This window comes from Oncorhynchus mykiss, chromosome 11, assembly GCF_057628025.1.
Source record: "Oncorhynchus mykiss isolate SJ-2025 chromosome 11, ASM5762802v1, whole genome shotgun sequence".
NCBI lineage: Eukaryota > Metazoa > Chordata > Actinopteri > Salmoniformes > Salmonidae > Oncorhynchus > Oncorhynchus mykiss.
The window spans coordinates 28,640,907-28,663,743 of record NC_143032.1 but is presented as its reverse complement, the minus strand read 5'-3'; the positions used below and the strand labels follow the sequence as shown (position 1 = coordinate 28,663,743).

General features: G+C 40.9%; 1 protein-coding gene across 3 annotated transcripts in view; it reads left to right on the top strand.

Annotated features, from left to right (window-relative positions):
* The window catches only part of LOC110535559 (enhancer of polycomb homolog 1), a 61,655-nt gene that overhangs the window by 28,666 nt on the left and 10,152 nt on the right, over window positions 1-22,837 (top strand). For 2 of the 3 annotated variants that reach the window (XM_090189868.1, XM_036935294.2), the window contains 9 exons: window positions 1,271-1,430; window positions 2,200-2,345; window positions 2,602-2,808; window positions 3,028-3,176; window positions 4,787-4,943; window positions 6,212-6,370; window positions 6,677-6,766; window positions 7,070-7,218; window positions 10,455-10,876. In XM_090189868.1, the coding sequence (XP_090045994.1) occupies window positions 1,271-1,430; window positions 2,200-2,345; window positions 2,602-2,808; window positions 3,028-3,176; window positions 4,787-4,943; window positions 6,212-6,370; window positions 6,677-6,766; window positions 7,070-7,218; window positions 10,455-10,876 (1,639 nt within the window). The remainder of the gene's footprint in view (window positions 1-1,270; window positions 1,431-2,199; window positions 2,346-2,601; window positions 2,809-3,027; window positions 3,177-4,786; window positions 4,944-6,211; window positions 6,371-6,676; window positions 6,767-7,069; window positions 7,219-10,454; window positions 10,877-22,837) is intronic. The other variant, XR_016484440.1, reaches the window with a different exon arrangement.

Here is a 22,837-nt window from a genome sequence, read left to right as displayed (position 1 = left end):
GAAGCCTTAGGAAGTGCAACATAACCAATATCCCACTGTGTATTCAATAGGGGTGAGTTCAAAAACTACAAACCTCAGATTTACCACTTCCTGTTTGGATTTTTTCTTAGGTTTTTGCCTGCCATATGAGTTCTGTTATACTCACAGACATCATTCAGACAGTTTTAGAAACTTCAGTGTTTTCTATCCAATACTAATAATAACATGCATATATTAGCATCTGGGACTGAGTAGGAGGCTGTTCACTCTGGGCACACTATTCATCCAGAAGTGAAAATGCTGCCCCCTATCCCAAAGAAGTTAATGATCCCGTTTTAAACTTTCACGCCCCTAATGGCCACAGTGCTTAAAATAAAATAGACTACGGAGATGGTATATTACATTTAAAAAAATTAAAGCAGGAATGCATCTAGTCATTTTGATGTGCAACACAAACCAGTGATGGTCATGCATTCTGGGTTGACAGTAAGGCTGCTATAGGTTACTATAGTTTACTGTCAAAATAGGGCTCCAGAATTTAACTTTTTTTTGCTGAATAGGTAACCTTTTGCCTACAAGTTTTTGTGCACAAGCTTATAGGCTAATTCATTTGGGGCTAACTTAGGGTGTGGAAACTAACAGAGGTTGCTAACTGTAGATATTGCGGATAGGTAGCCCTGTAATTGATTAATCTGATTAATTAATCTGATTGATTAATCTAACAGCAAAGTTAATGTCCTAAACCTTCCAGTCGTAGGCTAAGTAGAGGGCACAGGTGGAGGGAAAGAGTCTCAGCCACAGCAGCCGGCCTTGGTAAAATGGGCAAGTTTGGCACTTTCGTAGCAGGAATCAATGCACTTTACTTAAGGTGTACCTTTTTTTAGCCTCCCAAAAAGTAGGACGTTTTAGGTGTGGTGACCAGCTAGAATTTGCAACTTGCAATGATCCGACCAATACATGTTTTTACTCGCACAGCCAAGTCAAATGGTCGCAAAATACAACTCAATGGTCAGTCTGGAGCCCTGCTACACAGTGAGACTGCTTCATGGTTGACTCCTTTCACATAAGGGTGCAAACTCCTGTTTTTAAAGGTGTTAGTCAGTGTGCTATGTGGTTTACATTTCACCGAAGCGATGATGTTGCTTTGTTTATGTAGCTGGCCTCCAGACTAACCTCGTTTTAATGTTTTTCTTGTGTATGTCATTGCACCTCACCAAAAGCACTGTTGTTGATGATGTAGGCCTAATGACTGACTCTATGACCTCTCCTTTGTTATATTCCTCCCTCACAGGAGCACCATCTCCAGCGGGCCATCTCTGCACAGCAGGTGTACGGGGAGAAACGGGACAACATGGTCATCCCCGTCCCCGAAGCAGGGAGCAACATCGCCTACTACGAGTCCCTCTACCCCGGGGACTTCAAGATGCCAAAGCAGCTCATTCACATACAGCGTGAGGACTATTACTATTCATGTAGCCTGTCTGTATTTCTCCTGTGTGTCTGTCTTTCTCCTGTGTGTCTCTGCCGCGCCTGTGTGTCTGTCTGCAGTCAGTCGGCAGATGTTTGTTTTTCTTGTCTTGAGTGTGCCTGGTGTGTGCTGGTTTTCCTGTGTGTGTGCGCATACTGCAGTTTGTTTTTGTGTTCATGCTGCTGCGTGTGTGTGCTCTGTCTGAGGTATGTTTAAGTGATTGTGTCAGCCCCTGGGGTGTCTCTAATAGCAGCAGTGTGATCTCAGACGTGTCCTGCTGTCTGAAAGCATTTGAGCTCACTCACTCACCCACACACGCAATCACACAGGCTGCGGCGGGGGGAGAGTGGTGCACTCTGTCTGTCGGTCTGGATACTCAGTAAGCCCAGGGGACCCCCTCTCAGCCCCAGTTTACAAACACTCCTGTCTGCACTGTTTTTTTTAAGGACTTTCATGTAGAACCAGATATGCAAAGGGATGGCAGGCTTTTTGCAAGCTTAGCGTATTTTTGGAGTTGGCAGCATTACCCTGCTGATTGTGGGCAAAAAATAGAGATGTGTTTTTATCAGAATTCCCATTTATCATCTTTCTGTAACACCTATTCACTATAAAGTACACTACTTTTGACCAGGGGCCGTAGCTCTCTGGTCAAAGGTAGTGCACTATATAGGGTGCCATTTGGCAAGCACTCTAAAAGTACTGCAACTGTTGTTGGCGTTATTTCTTACTTCAACCCGTGTTCTCTATCACAGCTTTCAGTTTGGATACAGAGCAGCCGGACTACGACCTGGATTCAGAGGACGAGGCATTTGTGAATAAGCTGAAGAAGAAGATGGAGATCACCTCTCTGCAATTTGAGGAGATGATTGACCGGCTGGAGAAAGGCAGTGGCACACAGGTACTTTAACCACACCACAATGGTCAAGGCATTTCTTAGGCCAGTGTTAGGACATAGGCCAGTGTTTCTCAAACCTCTCCTTGTGTACCCCAAGCCGTTCTGCCTATTTGGTCAGATAAGTGGAATGGCTAGGGGTCATTAAGGAGAAGTTTGGGAAGCACTTTTGTCGGCTGTAGGTGTTCATGATTTGTGTAGGTGGTTTATTGAAGACTAGAAAGAACAGTGTGACTAAATGTGTGTTTCCTCCTCTCCTCAGCTGGTGAGCCTGCAGGAGGCCAAGCTGCTGCTGAAGGAGGATGACGAGCTGATCAAGGAGGTGTTTGACTACTGGACGAGGAAGCGAAAAAACTGTAAGAGTAGCTCACTCATCCCCACTGTGAAGCAGGAGAAGAGAGACGGATCCAGCACCTCAGACCCCTACGTGGCCTTCCGCAGGAGGACTGAGAAGATGCAGACCAGAAAGGTGAGGCTTGGAGGCCAGTTCCCACAACAGGGTCTTTAAAGACCATGCCATCACCCAGACACAATTCTGGACTTAGCTGTAACCTAGAGCTAGTTTCCTAGGGCCTGCATTGGGCATACATTTTAGTTCAAGAAATCTGGGTCCAGGAAACTGGCTTACGAAGTATAGTAAGGAGAGAATCTTGTTTACTTACATGTGCCTCCGTAAATCGATCTTTAGAACCGTAAGAACGACGAGGCTGGGTATGAGAAGATGCTGAAGCTGCGGAGGGACCTGAGCCGAGCCGTCACCATCCTGGAAATGATCAAGAGGAGGGAGAAGAGCAAGCGTGAGCTGCTACACCTCACCCTGGAGATCGTAGAGAAGAGGTGAGAAAGGCCTTCAAAGCTTGTTATTTTCCCTCTGGTTTCTCGCTGGGTTTTGGACCTTTTAACAACTTTATTTGTCTCAGTTACTAACTAGGCTTTAGAATGCTATTTGCTGTGGGTATAAATGATTGGTCCCCCAAATCAAAGAACCGGTTGCTTTCTCCGTGATTGCAGGTTAATGACTGTCTGCAGCTGTTAGTTTTCAGGCTGATTACACACCTGCCATTTTGGTTCTGTGTATTGTATATATAAACCTGCTGTTTGTTAACCCAAGGAGCCTCCTTTGGGAGTCAAGGCAGGCTGGGGATGCATCCCAAATTGCACCCTATTCCCAATATAGTACACTATGGGCCCGGTCAAAAGTTGTACACTATAATAGGGCAGTGATCATCAACTCATTTCAGCTGCGGGTCGATTTTCTTTTGAGTGGATGGTCGGGGGGTCGGAACATAATTACAAATAATTGGTGGACTGAAAATTGACCGCAAGAAGTTAAAACGGATATAATATTTGACTAAAACGTAATTATTTTAAACCTTGCTTACATTTGTAAATAATCACATATCTATTTTATGTGGGAATACTTAAGAACAAATTTCCAAAATTAAAGTAACTTTTTTGTCATGTCTTTTGCTCAGCAAACTTGGGATGCCAAATAAAATCACCTGCGGGCTCCAGTTGGGGAACCCTGATGTAGGGAAGAGTGCCATTTGGGACAAATCCTGTATGATGGGTATTAGCAGAGTAGACCAAGGCCATGTATTTATTTTTATGGAGTCAGGCTTTGCTGCTCATGTTAATTGGGGGCATCATTCAGTGCTCTTTTTTGCATGCATTATCAATTAGAATTCACCTTATTTGTGCAGTAAGGTCAAAGCAATATGCTCATTCACTTTTACTCAATACACTGGCCATAAAAAAATGGTTTTGTCAATACATAATAGAATAAGCTGGGCTTATTGTTGGTTAGTTGCATTTATCTCTTAATTTGTTTTTTTCGGGGCTTGCTGTTCCCTTGTGGGGCGCATTGTGTCCCAAATAGCACCCTATTCCCTGCAAAGTGCACTACTTTTGACCAGGGCCCTATGGACCTGATCAAAAGTAGTGCACAATGCAGGTTGCCATTTGGGAATTGCATTTCCAAACATGACACATCAGAATAGGATAGATTCCATCTGAAAGTAGATGTCACTGCAAGTTTAGATTTTCCTTCTTTCCTTGAGTGCTTTTGATTTGTAGTGACATTTCAATTTCCGCCTGTTATCAGCCTGCCCTGCGCTAGAGTCTGCATCCTGATGGTTTTATTTTTACTCACACAGTTGGATTGGCGTATTGTTCTATGATGGAAGATGTTTTGCCCTTGTATAGCAGAGACCCAGGTGGCCAACTTCCTTCACTACTTTTCACAGTATTTTCTCTGATTTTAGAAATGGTGTCGCCTGCTCACATCCAGTAACTTGCCTGTGCAAAGTACAAAAAGTACTTATGAAAGACTCATGATTAGGCAGCACACTGCTGAATGCTCCTGCAGTTTAATTGTGCCACGTTTTGACCTAAAAAGGGTATTTCTCCAATAACCCTCACCCCCTCTTCCTCTGTGTCCTCCCTAGGAACGGCATGCCTGACTACGGTAGTGAAGTTATGGCAGAGGCCCTGGCCCAGAGGGCCCTGGTAAAGCCCGTCTACACGATACCCATCATTCCCCTCTCCAACAGCAACCAGTACCGCCACCAAGACCACATGGACATGAAGGAGTTCAAAACTAAAGTAAGAAATACATATCAAATCACTTTATTTTATTTGTCACATACGCTGAATACAACAGTTGTAGACCTTAATGTGAAATGCTTACTTACAAGCCCTTAATCAACAATGCAGCTCAATGGAGTTAATAAAATATTTACTAAATAAACAAAAGTAAAATAAATTCAATCTAAAAGTAACACAATACATTTACATAACAAGGTTATATACAGGGGGTACCGGTACCGAGTCAATGTGCGGGGGTACAGGTTAGTTAAGGTGTTGTATTGATAAGGAGATGGAACACCATTATGGTAGCTTCAAGAACGTCTTTGCTAAGATAACACCGGATATGTTACACAGCATTATGAGTACTGTAGTAAATCATGCTACAGCTTTCGTGACTTATTTAGCTAGCACTACTAAGGGTGCCATTGGGGGGACAGATCCTTCTCATTATGACTATTGAGCAGTCAATCAACCAGCTGGGCGATGAGTAACTCTCCTATTGTTTATCCCCACACTCATCTATTGATGTAACTGTGTCCCTCCGCACTCCTTGTCCACACCCCACTTTGCTTTCATTCCTTCCATTGATTTAACTGATGCCCCCCCCTGTACTGTAGCCTTACTCCCCTACCTCTTCCCTGCTTGTGCTTCTAGTTCAGACAATGCAGTAATATCCATCAACCTAACAATTTCACAACAATTACCTTATACACACAAGTGTAAAGGAATGAATAAGAATATCTACATAAAAAAATATATGAATTAGTGATGGTATAGAATGGCAAAGGCAATACTAACCTCTACTAGTGGTATGGAGGAGTGTGTTCAGTCAGGGAGGGGTTGAGGTGCGGGGTCTGCTCTTTGGGAAGGCAGGGAGGGGTGGAGTGTTGTGGTCAGTGGGTTGGGGGGGGGCACAATCTGTCTGGGCAGAAGCATCTGGTGCATGCCTCCGTGCCTTGCCTCTCATCTGCATACCAATGACTCACTGTTCTGTTTCTGAATGGCACCACCTCCGTATGAAATGCTACAGGGCTCGGAATACCTTTTTGTAGCACAGCCTCTCTATCCTTCATAGGACTTGCTATATATGTTTGTTAATTTATTGAATAGGACAGAGGTAGAGAGGAAATGTGGAGGATGGGGATTCAAAACCTGCTGCAGCGGTATATGTGACCTGGAGGCAGCGGCTTCGACCGCGAGACCACCCTGGGCATGCTCTGAATCCCTTTGATAATGTAGACCCCTGTGTAACAGTTTTCCTTTTCTGCTCCTCCTCCTTCCAGCCGGAGAAGACGGAGGTGGTCAGAACAAAGAGGAAGTACGAGAAGAAGCCTAAGATCCCTCCTCTCTCTGCACCCCAACACTCTGGCCCCTCTGTGTTCAACCCCAAGGACCTCAACCAGTATGACTTCCCCAGCTCTGACGATGAACCCTTCTCACAGGTAAACTCATAAATAACGCCGGTGGTGGTGAAGTCTGCGTCGTAAATGGTACCCTATTTCCTATTTAGTGCACCGCTTCATGGGCCCTGGTCAGAAGTAGTGCAACTGTATAGGAAATAGGGTGCCATTTGGGGTGCAGATAATGATGGTGGTGATGTTTTTCGGTCTATTTGTTGTAGCAGCAGCAGTAGCAGTTGGATATGTGATTGCAATCATGGCTGTTGTCTGAGTAGCCAGCCCCATTTGTTATTGTCTCTGGCTCTTATCGTAACTCACCCCCCCCCCCCCCCCCCCGTGTTTGTTTAGATCCATTCAGGTTCCTCGGAGGCAGAGGAGGAGAATGACCCAGATGGCTGCTTTGCGTTCCGGAGGAAGGCCGGCTGTCAGTACTACGCTGTGAGTAGAGTAGCTGCCTGCGCTCCTGTGACTCCGCTGCTCTATTTATAGCCCATACGCTGCTCTTTCGGCCAGCCACACACACACACAGCCAGGGCTGCCGCTTTTTTCTCTTCCACGCTCTGCTGACCACATCAACGCCTTACTGACGGAGCCTTCCCGCTTTGTCTCTTCTCTCTCTCTCCTCCCTCCCCTCTCTTCACCCTTTTTCTATTTTCTTCTCTCTATTGCTCTCTCTCTCTCCCCCATTCTATCTTGCCATCTCCCTCGCGCTCTCTCTCTGTCCTTCTCTCCCTCCCTCAGTCTCGTCTGGACCAGAGTGGTAACTGGCCGTGGGTCAGCCCCTCTGGGGGCGGTTTGGGCGACCCTCACTTCCGCTACTGCCTCACGTCCCTGACGGTGCCCCGGCGCTGCGTAGGGTTGGCAAGGCGACGCATGGGCAGAGGGGGCAGGTGAGTTCAGACGCCCTTACTGCTGCCTAGGGTTGTGACCCAAATGGCACCCTATTCCCTATGTAGCTCACTACTTTTGGGCTCTGGTCAATAGGAAATAGGGTGCTGTTTGGGACACATCCCTAATCTTGCCTTGAGGCTCTACTAGCCTGTTGTAGTAGCTGTTCATTTGACAGGGGATTTTTGTGCTGGATGTCATTGAGGAGATTAAGTTGGCAAGTGGGGACAGTTTCTGACACACTCACTGCAACATGTGCACACACAGATTGGAAACAACTATCAGGTCTTTGAGGAAGGCTAGAACTATACTACTCTCATAGTGTGACATGCAATTACAGCTGCAACATCTTATCATGCTTATACCACCTGCCCGGGGCTCTGAATTCAAGGTCTTCATGGGCCTAAAAAGTTGGGCTGTTCTGAAATGGACCTGGGGCTTTCCCATCCGGACCCAATATGCGTAAAAAATGTTTTAATTCCGAGGTACCGCTCTAGCAGGGACAGTGCTGTGTGTTTACTCAGTGTGTGTGAGCGAGTGACATGGGGAGGAGGGAGGGAGAGATGAGCAACCAACCAAGCCGACTCGCTCTACAGTAGATAGTTTATTGAAAACATAGATACATTTGCACAATTAGCACTTCTTGTTTCTCAAATGCATTGTTACAGTTGTTGGTTAGCTACCTAGTAAAGTTGAGCCATATTACCATAGACATGGCATCAGTCAAAACAAGGTATCATTAACAACAAGCTGAAATGATTCCCCACATGGAAGCTTCTTGTCACTGTTGCTCGCTATTTGACCGTTACGAATAATAAAGCACACGTGCGCATGATTTTCGTAACATTGTCAGTCAACCTGTCTATTGCCACTTTGATGATTTATGATTGGCAAACAAGCTACATGTGCCACTTGTGAAAAGCAGGAGCATAAATTATACAATTTATTTCTCTCTCTACTGCAGCAGTCTCGTTCGGATCTGTACAGGCCTTTCCGGACAACTCAGTTAAAATTACACATACCCGTGACAATCATATCAGATCTGACCAAGACCTGTTACTAGGGCTGTTGCGGTGACCGTATTACCGCCACACCGGTGGTTATGAGCCAGGAAGGCAGTCGAATTCCACGAGACCGTTTAGTCACAGTAGTTAGGCTTCTCCAAGCTCTGATGCTGCTGCTGGTCGTTAGTAGGCTACCAAACTTGCTAACTCCCTGCTACTCAGCACTCTATTGTCCCTCTAATCACTCGGACATAAATGAAAATGTCAATGAAAATGGAATCAAACACTTCATGAGAGCTCATGTTGCTCAACATTTCTATAGGCTATGCAATTGCGTGAGAAAACAGTAATGGCCACTACTAAAAAGAGGATCCCATCAGCTTTCTATAGACTAGACCTACGCCTACTATATTTATTTCCCAATTTTCCTAATATTAAGCACATTGTTTATCTTTACAACAGGAGTATAGCCTACCTGGATGGCCTGAAAGCGTTCTCCATTCGTTATTTAAGTGCATAGATGACATGTGTTTTTTCCCCACTGCCCCTGTTTCGAGACATTCTAAATCAAAACAAATTTCACCCATATATTATTTAGTATATGTAAAGACCAGATTAAATCAAGAATAGTCTGATGGGTGACACTATTAATCTATCACATGTGAATTATATATTATCACTTGTGAATGATACCCAGAAACAGCCTTTTCCCGCCACTTTTTTAAATCAGTCGCACACCGCATGTAGCCTAGGCCTATATGTTTTAATAAGGTTTGTATCACAAATAAAATTATCAAATAACTTCTTACAGTTAAGAACATTTTAATTTGCTTTACAAAGGGTTTAGAGCCAAACTGGCATACAGTGGCTTGCGAAAGTATTCACCCCTTTGGCATTTTTCCTATTTTGTTGCCTTACAACCTGGAATTAAAATATAATTTTGGGGGTTTGTATCATGTGTAAAACAAAACATGCCTACCACTTTGAAGATGCAAGGTATTTTTTATTGTGAAACAAGCAAGAAATAAGACTCAAAAAACAGAACTTTAGCATGCACAACTATTCCCCCCACCCCCATCAATACTTTGAAGAGTCAACTTTTGCAGCAATTACAGCTGCAATTCTCTTGGGGTATGCCTTTATAAGCTTGGCACATCTAGCCACTGGAATTTTTGCCCATTCTTCAATCCAAAACTACTCCAGCTCCTTCAAGTTGGATGGGTTCCACTGGTGTACAGCAATCTCCACAGATTCTCAATTGGAATGAGTTCTGGGCTTTGACTAGGCCATTCCAATACATTTAAATGTTTCCCCTTAAACCACTCGAGTGTTGCTTTAGCAGTATGCTTAGGATCATTTTCCTGCTGGAAGGTGAACCTCTGTCCCAGCCTCAAATCTCTGGAAGACTGAAACAGGTTTTCCTCAAGAATTTCCCTGTATTTAGCGCCATCCATCAAAAACAAAAATGTATTTTATTAAGCTTTGTTCAATTGTTTTCTTCATACTATAAAATAATATTCAATATTGCCACGGAATTCTAAGCAAATCTTGTCTGCTAAATTAACTAGTCTAGCCCACAGCCATTTCGCGTATCCACATTAGGACCTAACTTAGAATACTCTGAGTCCTTATGTTCTTCTGAAATAGACCACATTTTCTTCATATCATGCTTCTTTAGACCTGTCTAAAATAAATAATGGATTTATTTTGAGGGTGAAGGCTGTATTATACTTCTTTTTTAATGTAGATGTTCCAACAGCCTACAAACCACTGATGCAGACCGTGTGGAAACCAGGCGATGCTAAATGTGTTTATGTTAATTACTGGTCAATTACCTTGGGACCGACAGTTATTTGCTTGACAAATCACCGTCTGACTAAATTTCATGACCGACACAGCCCTACCTGTGACATCATTTAGAATTCTGGGTCTCGGGTATTCGGGTAAAGGTAGATCCGTGAAGACCTCTGCTCTAAATATATCCACAACCTACTCTCTCATGTTGTGTAAACAGGAGTCTGTGGATGTGTCCCAAATGGAACCCTGTTTTCTCTATATACTTTTGACCAAGGCATGTGTTCCCTATATAATGCTCTACTTTTGACCAGGGTTGCTCTATTTTTGACCAGAGCCTTATGGGCATTGCACTATATAGGGAATAGGGTGCCATATGGGACTCAGTTTGGGTGTTATCGTTGCTGTGATTGTAACGAGTCTCTCTGATTCTATTTCAGAGTTTTGCTGGACAGAGCGCACACAGATCTGGACAATATTTTCCACAGCCTGGACTCGGACCCCGAGACCGAACCACTTCAAGCCTCATCTCCTCCCACAAGCTCTCCTCTCCGCAGCGCAGCGCCTGCCAGTACCTCAGACACCAATACCTCGGACCGAACCAATGCTCCCAACAACCACCACCCCTCTTCTTCCTCTTCGTCATCTGTGGACCTCAGTGAGATTCTGTTGAACATTAAGTCGGGCCGCTGGAGGCACTTTAGGCCGCGGACGCTATCCCATCACCCCCTGGGTGGTGACATCTCACGCTACAGAGGATTTAGAGGATTTACTCAGAGTACGTCCTTGGGACAGAGCAGGCTCTTGGGGAGTGGAGCTAACGCCCTACCCCGCACTGGCCCAGGAGCTACACCCGTCACTGGTGAGTTGTGCTCCTCCTGCTTTGTGGTTTACGCTAGAATTCAGGTATTGTGGGCAACCTGCCAAGTCCTGCTTGAGAGTACTGAAGGGTGTTTGTTTCTGTCACTTACCACTTTGCTTTACGGGCGCTATACAATGCAGATATAGGCATAGTATGCGCTGTTTCTGAGTACTGGTTTGTTAAGAGTTTGCTGTGCCTCAGAGTCCTAAATGTAATGTACCCCAGCCTAGTGGCGGAGGAATATCTGCTATTCTGTGTTCCACATAGCACCTTATTCCCTATATAATGCACTACTTAAGTTTTGACCTGGGCTGTATCCTCAAGAAATCTACGAGTAGGAATGCTGTCCCTAGGATAAGTTTTGACTTTTAAATAATAGTTAAAAGGGGGGACCTGATCCTAGATCAGCACTCCTGCTCTGAGATGCTTTGTGGATATGGACCCATGGCCCATAGGGCTCTGGTAAAAAAGAAATAAAAGAGTAGTGCACTATAAAGGGAATAGGGCATCATTTGGGATGTACTATTCCACCCCCTTGCTTTAGGGCACCACGTTGATGCTCTTGAGGACAGGTATTCTCTTTAGAAATCGGATAAATATATAAGTGTTTGGCAGGGAGAGGAGAGGAGGCGTTTGTTTTGACCTAGTCACAGGAGCATTATTTCTTGAAAAGACCGTTTTTTTGTTCTGGCATAGCTATAAAGGTTTAGTGTGAATCAGAATGAGAGAATTGAGCAGGCTTTGAGTGAGTGTGTGTGGTATGTGGGGAGGGGTGTAATTGGAAAATGTCTCCATGCATGAAATTGTGAGCTACCATTGTTTAGTGTATATGCCTGCAAGAGGGAGGGTGCGAAGGAGAGATAAATGTGCATTTTTAAAGGCTCACTGTTCAGCTATTCTGTATCTGATCCTGATTAGGTATTTAATGGTGTATTTTTCTCCTTCAGAAAGCAACGCCTTTTCTGGCTGTAAACCAAATGAACATTCTGCATTCATACGCTGCTTCCTTATAAGAGTACATTAATTCCTGTTCTCCCGGCTCGGGGAGTCAATTAGAAATGGTGTCGTATAATTAGATTCAGAAGAGGGCCAATGGCTGTAGAGATGAGTCTGCTGCATGCTAAACACTGTCAGGCATACCTTACCTCTGAGAAAGCAAACCATGCAATAATCTGAGTACAGCCTTTAGACAACAAAGCAGCCAAAAATATATATTGGGTAGTCAACATTACTCAGAATTTTTATTTTAAATATTCACTTACCTTTGATTATCTTCATCAGAATCCACTACCAGGAATCCCAGCTCCACCATAAATGTTTGATGTGTTCGATAATGTCCATCAGTGATATCCAAATATCTTATTTTGTTAGGGCGTTTGGTAAACAAATCCAAAAGCGCGTTCAGGTCGCGTCTCTACAAATGAAGTGGAACGTAGCTACCTTTCACGTGAGCGCGCCAGACCGAGGCTGTGGCACTCTGCCAGACCACTCACTCAAAGAGCTCTTATGAGCCCCTCCTTTAGAGTAGAATCCTCAAAACAGGTTCTAAATACTGTTGACATCTATTGGAAGCCTTGGGAAGTGAAACATAACTAATATCCCACTGGGGGCTGAGCTGATAAACTACAAACCTCAGATTTCCCACTTCCTGGTTGGATTTTCTTCTCAGGTTTTGCCTGCCATATGAGTTCTGTTATACTCAGACATCATTCAAACTGTTTTAGAAAACACTCTGAAGTTTCTATCCACATTTACTAATTATATGGACAATTTCTCGCTATACGATTTTTATTTCATATACGTTTGACTATTGGATGTTCTTATTGGCACTTTAGTATTGCCAGTGTAACAGTATAGCTTCCATCCCTCTCCTCGCCGCTACCTGGGCTCGAATCAGGAACACATCGACAACAGCCACCCTCGAAGCAGCGTTACCCATGCAGAGCAAGGGGAACATCTACTCCAAGTCTCAGAGCGAGTGACGTTTGAAACACTATTAGCGCGCACCCCGCTAACTAGCTAGCCATTTCACATCTGTTCCACCAGCCTAATCTTGGGATTTGATAGGCTTGAAGTCATAAACAGTGCAATGCTTGAAGCACAGCGAAGAGCTGCTGGCGAAACGCACAAAGGTGCTTTTTGAAGGAATGTATACGAGGCTGCTGGTGCCTGCCATCGCTCAGACTGCTCTATCAAATATGAAATCATAGACTTAATTATAACACACAGAAATACAAGCCTTAGGTCATTAATCTGGTCGAATCCGGAAACTATAATTTCGAAAACAAAACGTTTATTCTTTCAGTGAAATATTGAACCATTCTGTATTTTATCTAATGGATGGCATCCATAAGTCTAAATATTGCTGTTACATTGCACAACCTTCAATGTTGTCATAATTACGTAAAATTCTGGCAAATTAGTTCGCAATGAGCCAGGCGGCCCAAACTGTTGCATATACCCTGACTCTGTGTGCAATGAGCGCAGGAGAAGTGACACAATTTCACCTGGTTAATATTGCCTGCTAACCTTTCTTTTAGCTAAATATGCAGGTTTAAAAATATATACTTCTGTGTATTGATTTTAAAAAGGCATTGATGTTTATGGTTAGGTACATGTTGGAGCAACGACAGTCCTTTTTCGTGAATGCGCACCGCATCGATTATATGCAATGCAGGACACGCTAGATAAACTAGCAATATCATCAACCATGTGTAGTTATAACTAGTGATTATGATTGATTATTTTTATAAGATAAGTTTAATGCTAGCTAGCAACTTACCTCGGCTTCTTACTGCATTCGCGTAACAGGCAGGCTCCTCTTGAGGCAGGTGGTTAGAGCGTGGGACTAGTTAACTGTAAGGTTGCAAGATTGAATCCCTGAGCTGACCAAGGTCGTTCTGCCCCTGAACAAGGCAGTTAACACACCGTTCCCAGGCCATCATTGAAAATAAGACTGTGTTCTTAACTGACTTGCCTATTTAAATCGGCGTCCAAAAATACAGATTTCCGATTGTTATGAAAACTTGAAATTGGCCCTAATTAATCGGCCATTCCGATTAATCGGTCGTCCTCTACTCTGGATTGACGTGTACAACAGAATGTTCCAGCCTGTGGGACAACATTCCACAGGCCACAACTAACAGCCGGATCCACTCTATACGAAGGAGATATGTCGTGCTGCATGAGGCAAATTGGTGGTCACACCATATACTGACTGGTTTTCTGATCCAAGCCCCTACCTTTTTTTTAAGGTATCTGTGACCAACAGATGCATATCTCTATTCCCAGTCATGTGAAGTCCATAGAGGAGGGCCTGGTTCATTTACTGATTTTCCTTATATGAACACGTGCCAATTTGTTTTGATGGAGCGGACGGTCGGGGACCGGAGCATAATTATAATAATTTGTAGACTGCAAATTTACCACAACTATAGACAACCCAAAAATAGATTTTATTTGAAAATAATAATAATTTCATACATTGACAGATCATGTCTTTTTTTGTGTGGGAAAGAACAGATTTCCTAAATTATTTGCAGCGTTGATCCCAAACCCCCATCACATAGCGTAGCGACCAACCCAAAGTAGAAAATGCTAACTAATTTACGATTTTAGGACTACAAGCTGGTGAGCTCTATACTTTATAGGAATTTTTACGTTTTAGAATTATGTTTGATGTCAGAAAGCTAACCTTGGTGTGTAGGGATGTCCCCATTTTAGTCGCCTGGTCAATTGTTTAGTTGTTGGTCAACAGATATTTTTTTGTCGAATGATGGCAAATATATATTTTTTTTAAAATGCATGACACACGAGACGCCTGTCTCAGTGGACTAATCCATTGCGGAGGCCGCAGGGATGGCACACCCGTATCACCAGTAGTACATTTACCATTAATTACCATACTTTCTAATCTACAATGTTTGTTTGGTTATGATAATTTTTGTTAATGCATTCAATTTATTATTATTTCTATATTGCAGGCTTACTGTTGTCATTGTTGGAGTGGACAATTTGTTTGCAGAGCACACAACCTAGGCTACACTTGTGGAAGTTTTGGTTTATTTCATTCCATTTACAAGTTGTCAATTTATTAATTCATTTGTTTGGAGCTCTCCTTTCAATCTTGAGTAAGGACACTCACCTGATTACACGTAGAAATAGGCCTCGGCTACCTGGCCTGCGAGTAAATGTAGGCATGTAAATGTGCCCATTTGGGAATCTGATACTATTTCTGATTGTCTTAACTCACCACCACTGTGGAGCTTCTCAAAGTAATTTTTTCTTTGCCTCAAACAGCAAGTAAACAAAGTCTGTTTTTACATCCATTGAGAATGATAATAGTTCCTCAACGTAGCCTATTGACTTTGCTATATTGATCTCTGCCTCCCTCTTAAGTCACTTGTTATTTTTAATTGAATTGCTTAGTGCATCAGGCAAGCTCAGTAGCCTACAAATAGTGTATTTTATTCAAACCGCTGTATACGGGAAAATACATGTTTAAAAATGTTGATCAATTTAGATGACTCTTGGTCGACCAATAATGTATTTTTTTGTCGGTGACAGCCATATCGGTGTGTTTTCCTTTCATACCCCCTTGCGGTTTGCTAGGCCACATGTTGAACTGCATTACCATTTTGGGGAGGCATATTTTGCTGTGCACGTGCTTCTGTCGACACTGGTGTGTATGTTTATGTTCACTTATTCAACTTTTGATGTCTCTAAGTGTATACGAGTAGCCTATGTTCTGGCTGTCACACCTGTTTTGCTTAGATCGAAAGGATAACCATAGGAGCTAGTTCATAGCTAGGCCCAGTTTTTCTCCTGATAAGCTATCTTTCTGAAGGAGGTATTTTTATGGGCTCAGTCAAAGGTTTGACCCAGTGTAGAGAGTTGCCCAATAAGAGGTTACATGATTCTCAAACCACACCTGGAATCTGAAAAGATGTATTGACCCAAACCACAGCGGCTGGCTAAGTATAGGATGTGGATTGAGAATGTCTTGACTTGGGCTTTGAGGTTAACCTCTGTCTGTGAGCTCAAACATGGGCCTTTACAGGGGTTCAGCACAGCCTTGTGCATCACCGTAACCTTAGGTTTAGGGCAATGTTAGTGTTATGGATATGACATTTGCACACAAAATGAGAAACAGAATGTCTCTCAGAATTTCCTTATCAAGCATAAATTAAGATGTTAATGTGTATTTGTAGAACCCTAAATGGGAAGTGTCGACACAATTCTAAATAATACCACAGTGACGCAACGACAACTTCCGTTATGGATGTGATGGAAATGGACAGGCATTTTAGGGACAATGGATGCATCAGCAAAAGTCTGAATCTCAATCTTAGGGTAAAATATTAATAGCCGCTTTGAAAGTAAGGATTGACTACACAAAAACCAATGATGAAAATATATATATATATATATATTTATATTTATTTATATATATATATATATATATATATATATATATTATTTATATATATATATTTATATATTTATATATATATATTTATATATATAAATATATATATAAATATATATATAAATATATATTTATATATATATATATTTATATATATATTTATATATTTATATATATATTTATATATATATATAAATATATAAATATATATATATAATATATATAATATATATATAATATATATTATATATATATTATATATATATTATATATATAATATATATATTATTTATATATATATATTTATATATATATATTTATATATATTTATATATATATAAATATATAAATATATATATTTATATATATATATATATTTATATATATATATATTTATATATATATATATTTATATATATATTTATATATATTTATATATAAATATATATTTATATATATATATTTATATATTTATATATATATTTATATATATATATATTTATATATTTATATATATATATATATATATATATATATATATATATATATATATATATATATATATATATATATGCATGCACGCATACACACTTCAGAGAGGACAATTGACCGTTATGATGTGACGTTGTGGATAATAAGTGTTTATATATTAAAGTTTTGTTTACTAAAATTCATCATACTTTTGTCATCTGGCAATGCAGTGTACCTCAAATAACCAAGAAATCACCAGTATCTTGAATAGTTATTGCATAGGCGCTAAGTGCACTTGTGGGTCCCATCTTAACCAACCATAAATGCATTTAATTTCTTTATTTGAAGAACTCTGTTTTCATTCCGAATTAGAGTGCTACATACCTCAACAATTCATAACACTAGAGGTAAATGTTGTTATGGATGTGACATTCTGCTTTATGGATGTGACAGGGTCCCAAAAGACAGATCGCAAATGATGACACTTCATTTCAAATGTACAAAGTTTCAGTCATTTCATTTTAGATCGTTAATGGCTGTTTTATTTAAAATATTTGTTTATTATCAATCACCTACTGAGTAACAGAATAAACATACAAAAACTAAATAAAATAAAAAATATGACCTCATGCTTTATTCATCTCACACCCTTTAACCTCTCTGGGATATGTGGAACGGTAGCGTCCCACTTGGCCAAAAGCTAGAGAGAATGCAGAGCGCCAAATTCAAATAAATTCCTATAAAATCAAACTTCCATTAAATCACTCATGTAAGATACCAAATTAAAGCTACACGTGTTGTGAATCCAGCCAACATGTCAGATTTCAAAAGGGCTTTTCGGCAAAAGCAAACGATGCTATTATCTGACGATAGCACCTCCATAAACAAAATAACATATTTCAACCCTGCAGGCGGGACACAACGCAGAAATACAAATATAAATCATGCCTTACCTTTGGCGAGCTTCTTCTGTTGGCACTCCAATATGTCCCATAAACATCACACATGGTCCTTTTGTTTGATTAATTCCGTCCATATATATCCAAAATGTCCATTTATTTGGCGCGTTCGAGCCAGAAAAACACCGGTTCCAACTTGCACAACGTGACTACAAAATATCTCTAATGTTACCTGTAAACTTTGCCAAAACATTTCAAACTACTTTTTTAATAGAACTTTAGGTATTTTTAACGTAAATATCAATAAAATTTAAGACAGGATGATCTGTGTTCAATACAGGAAGAAAACAAACTGACGCATGCTTTCTGGTCATGCGCCTCTATCAAACATTACACATGAAGTGACCCTCGTTCAAGATGGCTGTACTTCTTCATTACACAAAGGAATAACCTCAACCAATTTCTAAAGACTGGTGAAATCCAGTGGAAGCGGTAGGAACTGCAAGCACGTCCCTTAGATATCTGGATTCCCAATGAAAACGCATTTGAATAGTAGTGACCTAAAAAATAAATAAAAAAAGTCTGAATGGTTTGTCCTCAGGGTTTCGCCTGCTAAATAAGTTCTGTTATACTCAGACATGATTCAAACAGTTTTTTTTTAGAAACTTCAGAGTGTTTTCAAACCATATATTCTGAGCATGAGTAGCAGGCAGTTGAATTTGGGCATGCTTTTCATCCACAATTCCAAATGATGCCCCCTATCCCAGAGAAGTTAATCTGCCAGCACATCAGGCTCAAAATCAGGCTTTATGAAATGTTACCTCCTCCCCCTGTTGTCCACAAAAGGACACAGGGACTGGACAACTTGACCTGCAGCCACCCAAGCCTTGTCCCCCTTGGCTGGGAAGATGTACACATCCTGTGTGGTAATTACTCTTGAACAGCATCGGAGTCAGTCTTTATCTGTTACCAGTCCCACAAACTGCAGAGTCCCCCCCCCCCCTCCCCCTATGGACTCTACAAGGTGTCAAAAGTGTTCCACAGGAATACTGGCCCATATTGACTTCAATGCTCCAGTTGTCAAGTTGGCTGGATGTCCTTTGGGGGGTGGATCATTTATGATACACACGGGAAACTGTTGGGCGTGTGCCCCAGTAGCGTTGCAGTTCTTGACATAAACCAGTGTGTCTGGCACCTACTACCATGCCCCATTCAAAGGCACTTGTATTTTTTGTCTTGCCCATTTACCCTCTGAATGGCACACAATCCACGTCAATTGTCTCAGAAAATCCTTCTTTAACCTGTCTCCTTCCCTTCATCTACACGGATTTGAAGTGGATTTAGCAAGTGACATCATCAATAAGGAATCATGGCTTTCACCTGGTCAGTGCATGTCATGGAAAGAGCAGTTCATGTTTTGTAGACTCAGTGTATACGTCTAACCCTAGACTCAGGGATTGATGCTCATTTCATTCTCTTGTTCATTTGAGATAGCTGTGCTCACTCCTCACTCGTCCCTTATCATCTCAACTATATCTTGACATATGTCATTATGTTAGATGTCTTTCCTGTGAACTTCATTTTATGCGACATGGTAAAACAAATATGTTTCATTGAATTATAATCTACCAGTGGCACAGGGTTTGCACTTTCACAGACATTTCTTGTCAGGTTGTAAATCACCTGAGACTTAACAGCTGTAGACTACACAGATGCAGACAAATATTGTCAATATAGTTACTCAAGGAAGTAAACAAACTCAGCATGACCAGTGAAAGTTTCTTATGGATTTTTAAGACTTTAATTATGTTTATGAATTTAAGACCTTTATTATGCCATGTGATCTAAGGCAATGGTCCAGTTAGCAGAACGCATGATTGCAGTTCATAAGAGAACGAGAGTACACCCGAAATAGATCACACACACAGATTGCCCGCTAGCTTGTTTACTAACATAAACACACTTCTGAAGCTGTAGGAAGGCCATGAACATTCTATTATGATCGCGTTATGCAGTGCTGCTGACTAGTGAGTCATTGATCATGTTATGCGTCCGTAACGGCCACATCCGTTACGCTTAGAACGAGTACTGACAGAAAGGAAACCCATTTATACATCACCTAAGCCCTAGATGAAAGTTAGCTTTGCACAGAAAGTTTGCATACAATCATACTTGAAAGGCATCCACAGTAACAACCTTTCCTCAAAAACATTACGGATGTGACACTCCCTGTCCAAATCAGCTTTCTAGCTTCACTAGAATTCTATACTAGCACTCAATGGACAAACATATATGTTTGATATGGTTTCGTTAACCTTATGATTTGGTTAGAAACACAGTACTAAAACAAGTTCTGTGAGGCATTGCCGAAAGCTATCATATCTGGTTGACAAATGCTTATTTTGAAACTTTGTATTCTATTTGTAGTAACAATAACATTCAATTTGGCAAATATATAGGCCAAATGTAGTCTTTACTTCAAAAGGCACACATTCAAGGCAAATATGAAAGTAGTTTAATTAGGAAATAAGCCATTTAGTTTTTTCATACTCCGGTTGACCTTACTATGAAATTGCTCTTTAGCAGATTTGTCATTGCTTTGTCAACTTGCTTTGGCAGTCTCTCGCACCAGAGACATGGTTAGTCTTCGATTAAGACTAATGTGCACTTTATAGAGAACAGAGCACTATTTGGGATGCATTCTTGGCGTGCGAAGTGAAATGAATGAGTTTGTTTGAGACAGACTAGCAGCTGCATATCCTGTAAGACCAGTCACAAGGCACTAATGATCTGATCTACGGAGTTAACTGAAAAAAAACGTTATCACAGGAGTGAGTCTGACAAGTTTATATTCCTGGCTAATGTCATAGAGGGCTAGGTATTGTGATGCATTTTGTCAGCCACGCTAAGGGTCAAATTAGGACTTAGATCGAGGGTTATACTGGGTCTGATTATTTGATTACAACAGTAGGCCTATCACCGAACAAAATTGACGTCGTAGAAGCTAGCTATTTTTGTCTTCTATCAGCCATGCTAGTGACTCAAACAGTTACCAGCTTCGTGAAGATATTGAATGTTGTTCTATCTAGAAGACAAGCTACAGGTGTACAAAGTCAGCCTTGGAGCCAATTACAGTTGTGTATATGCAGGAAATGAAAGATAGGCATGGGAGTGGCAAATTGCCTAGCGTGTGCACTGTGCAGCCTTTTTCTTTGCTTTACTATGACTGGTGGAGAAATATAGGTTCTGCATATCACCTAAACTCTCAGGGATCTTTCTATCATGGAAATCCTGGAATTTTTAAATGGTGTTTTCCAGGCCCGGAAAAGTTTTAGAAAATGATCAAATCTGAAAAGCTATGGAAATGAATTTAATAATTTCTGTTAATGTAATTTATTTAGGCACAGTTTATATATATATCAAAATCAACCTGTCAGCTAGGATAAGAATGACACTTTAGCCCTTGAGTTATTGCGCGCACCTCACCTGCATCTGTGCGAGACAAATGGGCCGTTGCTCATAGAAAGAGAGAGCCAGTCGGACATTGCATCAGCAGGGTAGGCCTAGACTATAAAATATGATAGAGAACATACTAATAAGTAGGTAGCCTATTCAAAACATACAGTACGCTCTAATTAACTTTTTAGCTATTAATGTTTATTGATGTTTTCGTCATGCCCCAGAAAAATGTACACTGACACTCACGAATAAGAACATATGAAGTTGATTTACTTTTTTAAACATCTACATACATGTGTTACCCCGCGGGACGGTTGAGCTAACGTAAGCTAATGTGAATCGCATGAGGTTGTAAGTAACAAGAAAATTTCCTGCGGCATAGACATATCTGATATAGGCAGAAAGCTTTAATTCTTGTTAGTCTAACTGCACTGTCCAATTTACATGAGCTATTAGTGAAATAATACCATGCTATTGTTTGAGAGTGCACAGTTATGAACTTTAACATCTATTAATAAACCAATTAGGCACATTTGGGCAGTCTTGATACATTTTGAACAGAAATACAATGGTTCATTGAATCAGTCTAAAACTTTGCACATACACTGGTGCCGTCTAGTGGCCAAAATCTAAATTGCGCCTAGATTCCTTAGTCATATATTGGCCTTTCTCTTGCATTTCAAAGATGATGGGAAAAAAACAAAAACATTTTTCTTGGAAGCTTGTTTTGTAGATGCTTCCAATTGATTTGACCATCCAATGTATGGGACATTGCAACTCAATAGATGCTAGTCAGCCTGCAAAGTAAACACTTCTAATGTAGCTAAGGGGAATTTCCAGAATCAAATTTGTTGGCTTGCTTCAGTTGATTAAAAATACTGAGTCTACCATGAGGCTTGGTCTGTATACCAGGTTATTTGGAAATAGCCACGGGATGGTTTTTCAATACCATTGTAACTATTTATTTTAAGTTTTTCTGTACATTTTCATATTTGTTGTTACTTAAGTAAATACCTGCAGTCAACTTGTGCAATATGTAAGAAGATGAAGCAGTTTGCGTTCTTCATTTCACCTGTCACATTATTTTACATTATGAAGCTTACCGTAGTTTCCCAGCAGGAGCAGGTGAGTCCAGCTGTGTATTGACAGGGCCGTGTATTATATTGAAAGTATACTTTTATTTATTTAAATTTTGACTTCAATAGAGTGATCAGGGGCATTCAACTATAGTTTTCCTTACCAGAAAATACATTAGTGAAACAGCTTTGTCAGAAAATAGCTTCATTTTCATCAGATGACAAGAGAAGTGCAACGCTATGTGACTGGAAGCTAAATGAGCTTACAATTAAAGGCTAAATGAGCTTACAATTAAAAACCAAGGTATTTTGGGGAACAACTATGCATGGCTATAATCTTTCTGTTTGTCATAGAAAGAATGTAGCCAGCTACATTTCCTTATGTTTTTCTTGCATTCTACCGGAGAAAAGTAGGCTGGCTTCACCAATAAAAGTACCAGAGAAAAGTAGAATTCTGCGTGAACGCGACACCTAAGTTTAATTTGCTAGTTATCAAGGTGACAGGACATCATATTGTTGGCTTTCTGCCATGGTGAAGTCAAAGCCCTTTGTTTGAGTTCTGTACAGCTTCCACTTCTCTTTTGATTTCCTTGTTTTTTCCCTCTCGGTTTTCAGCCTGTCTGCTGCT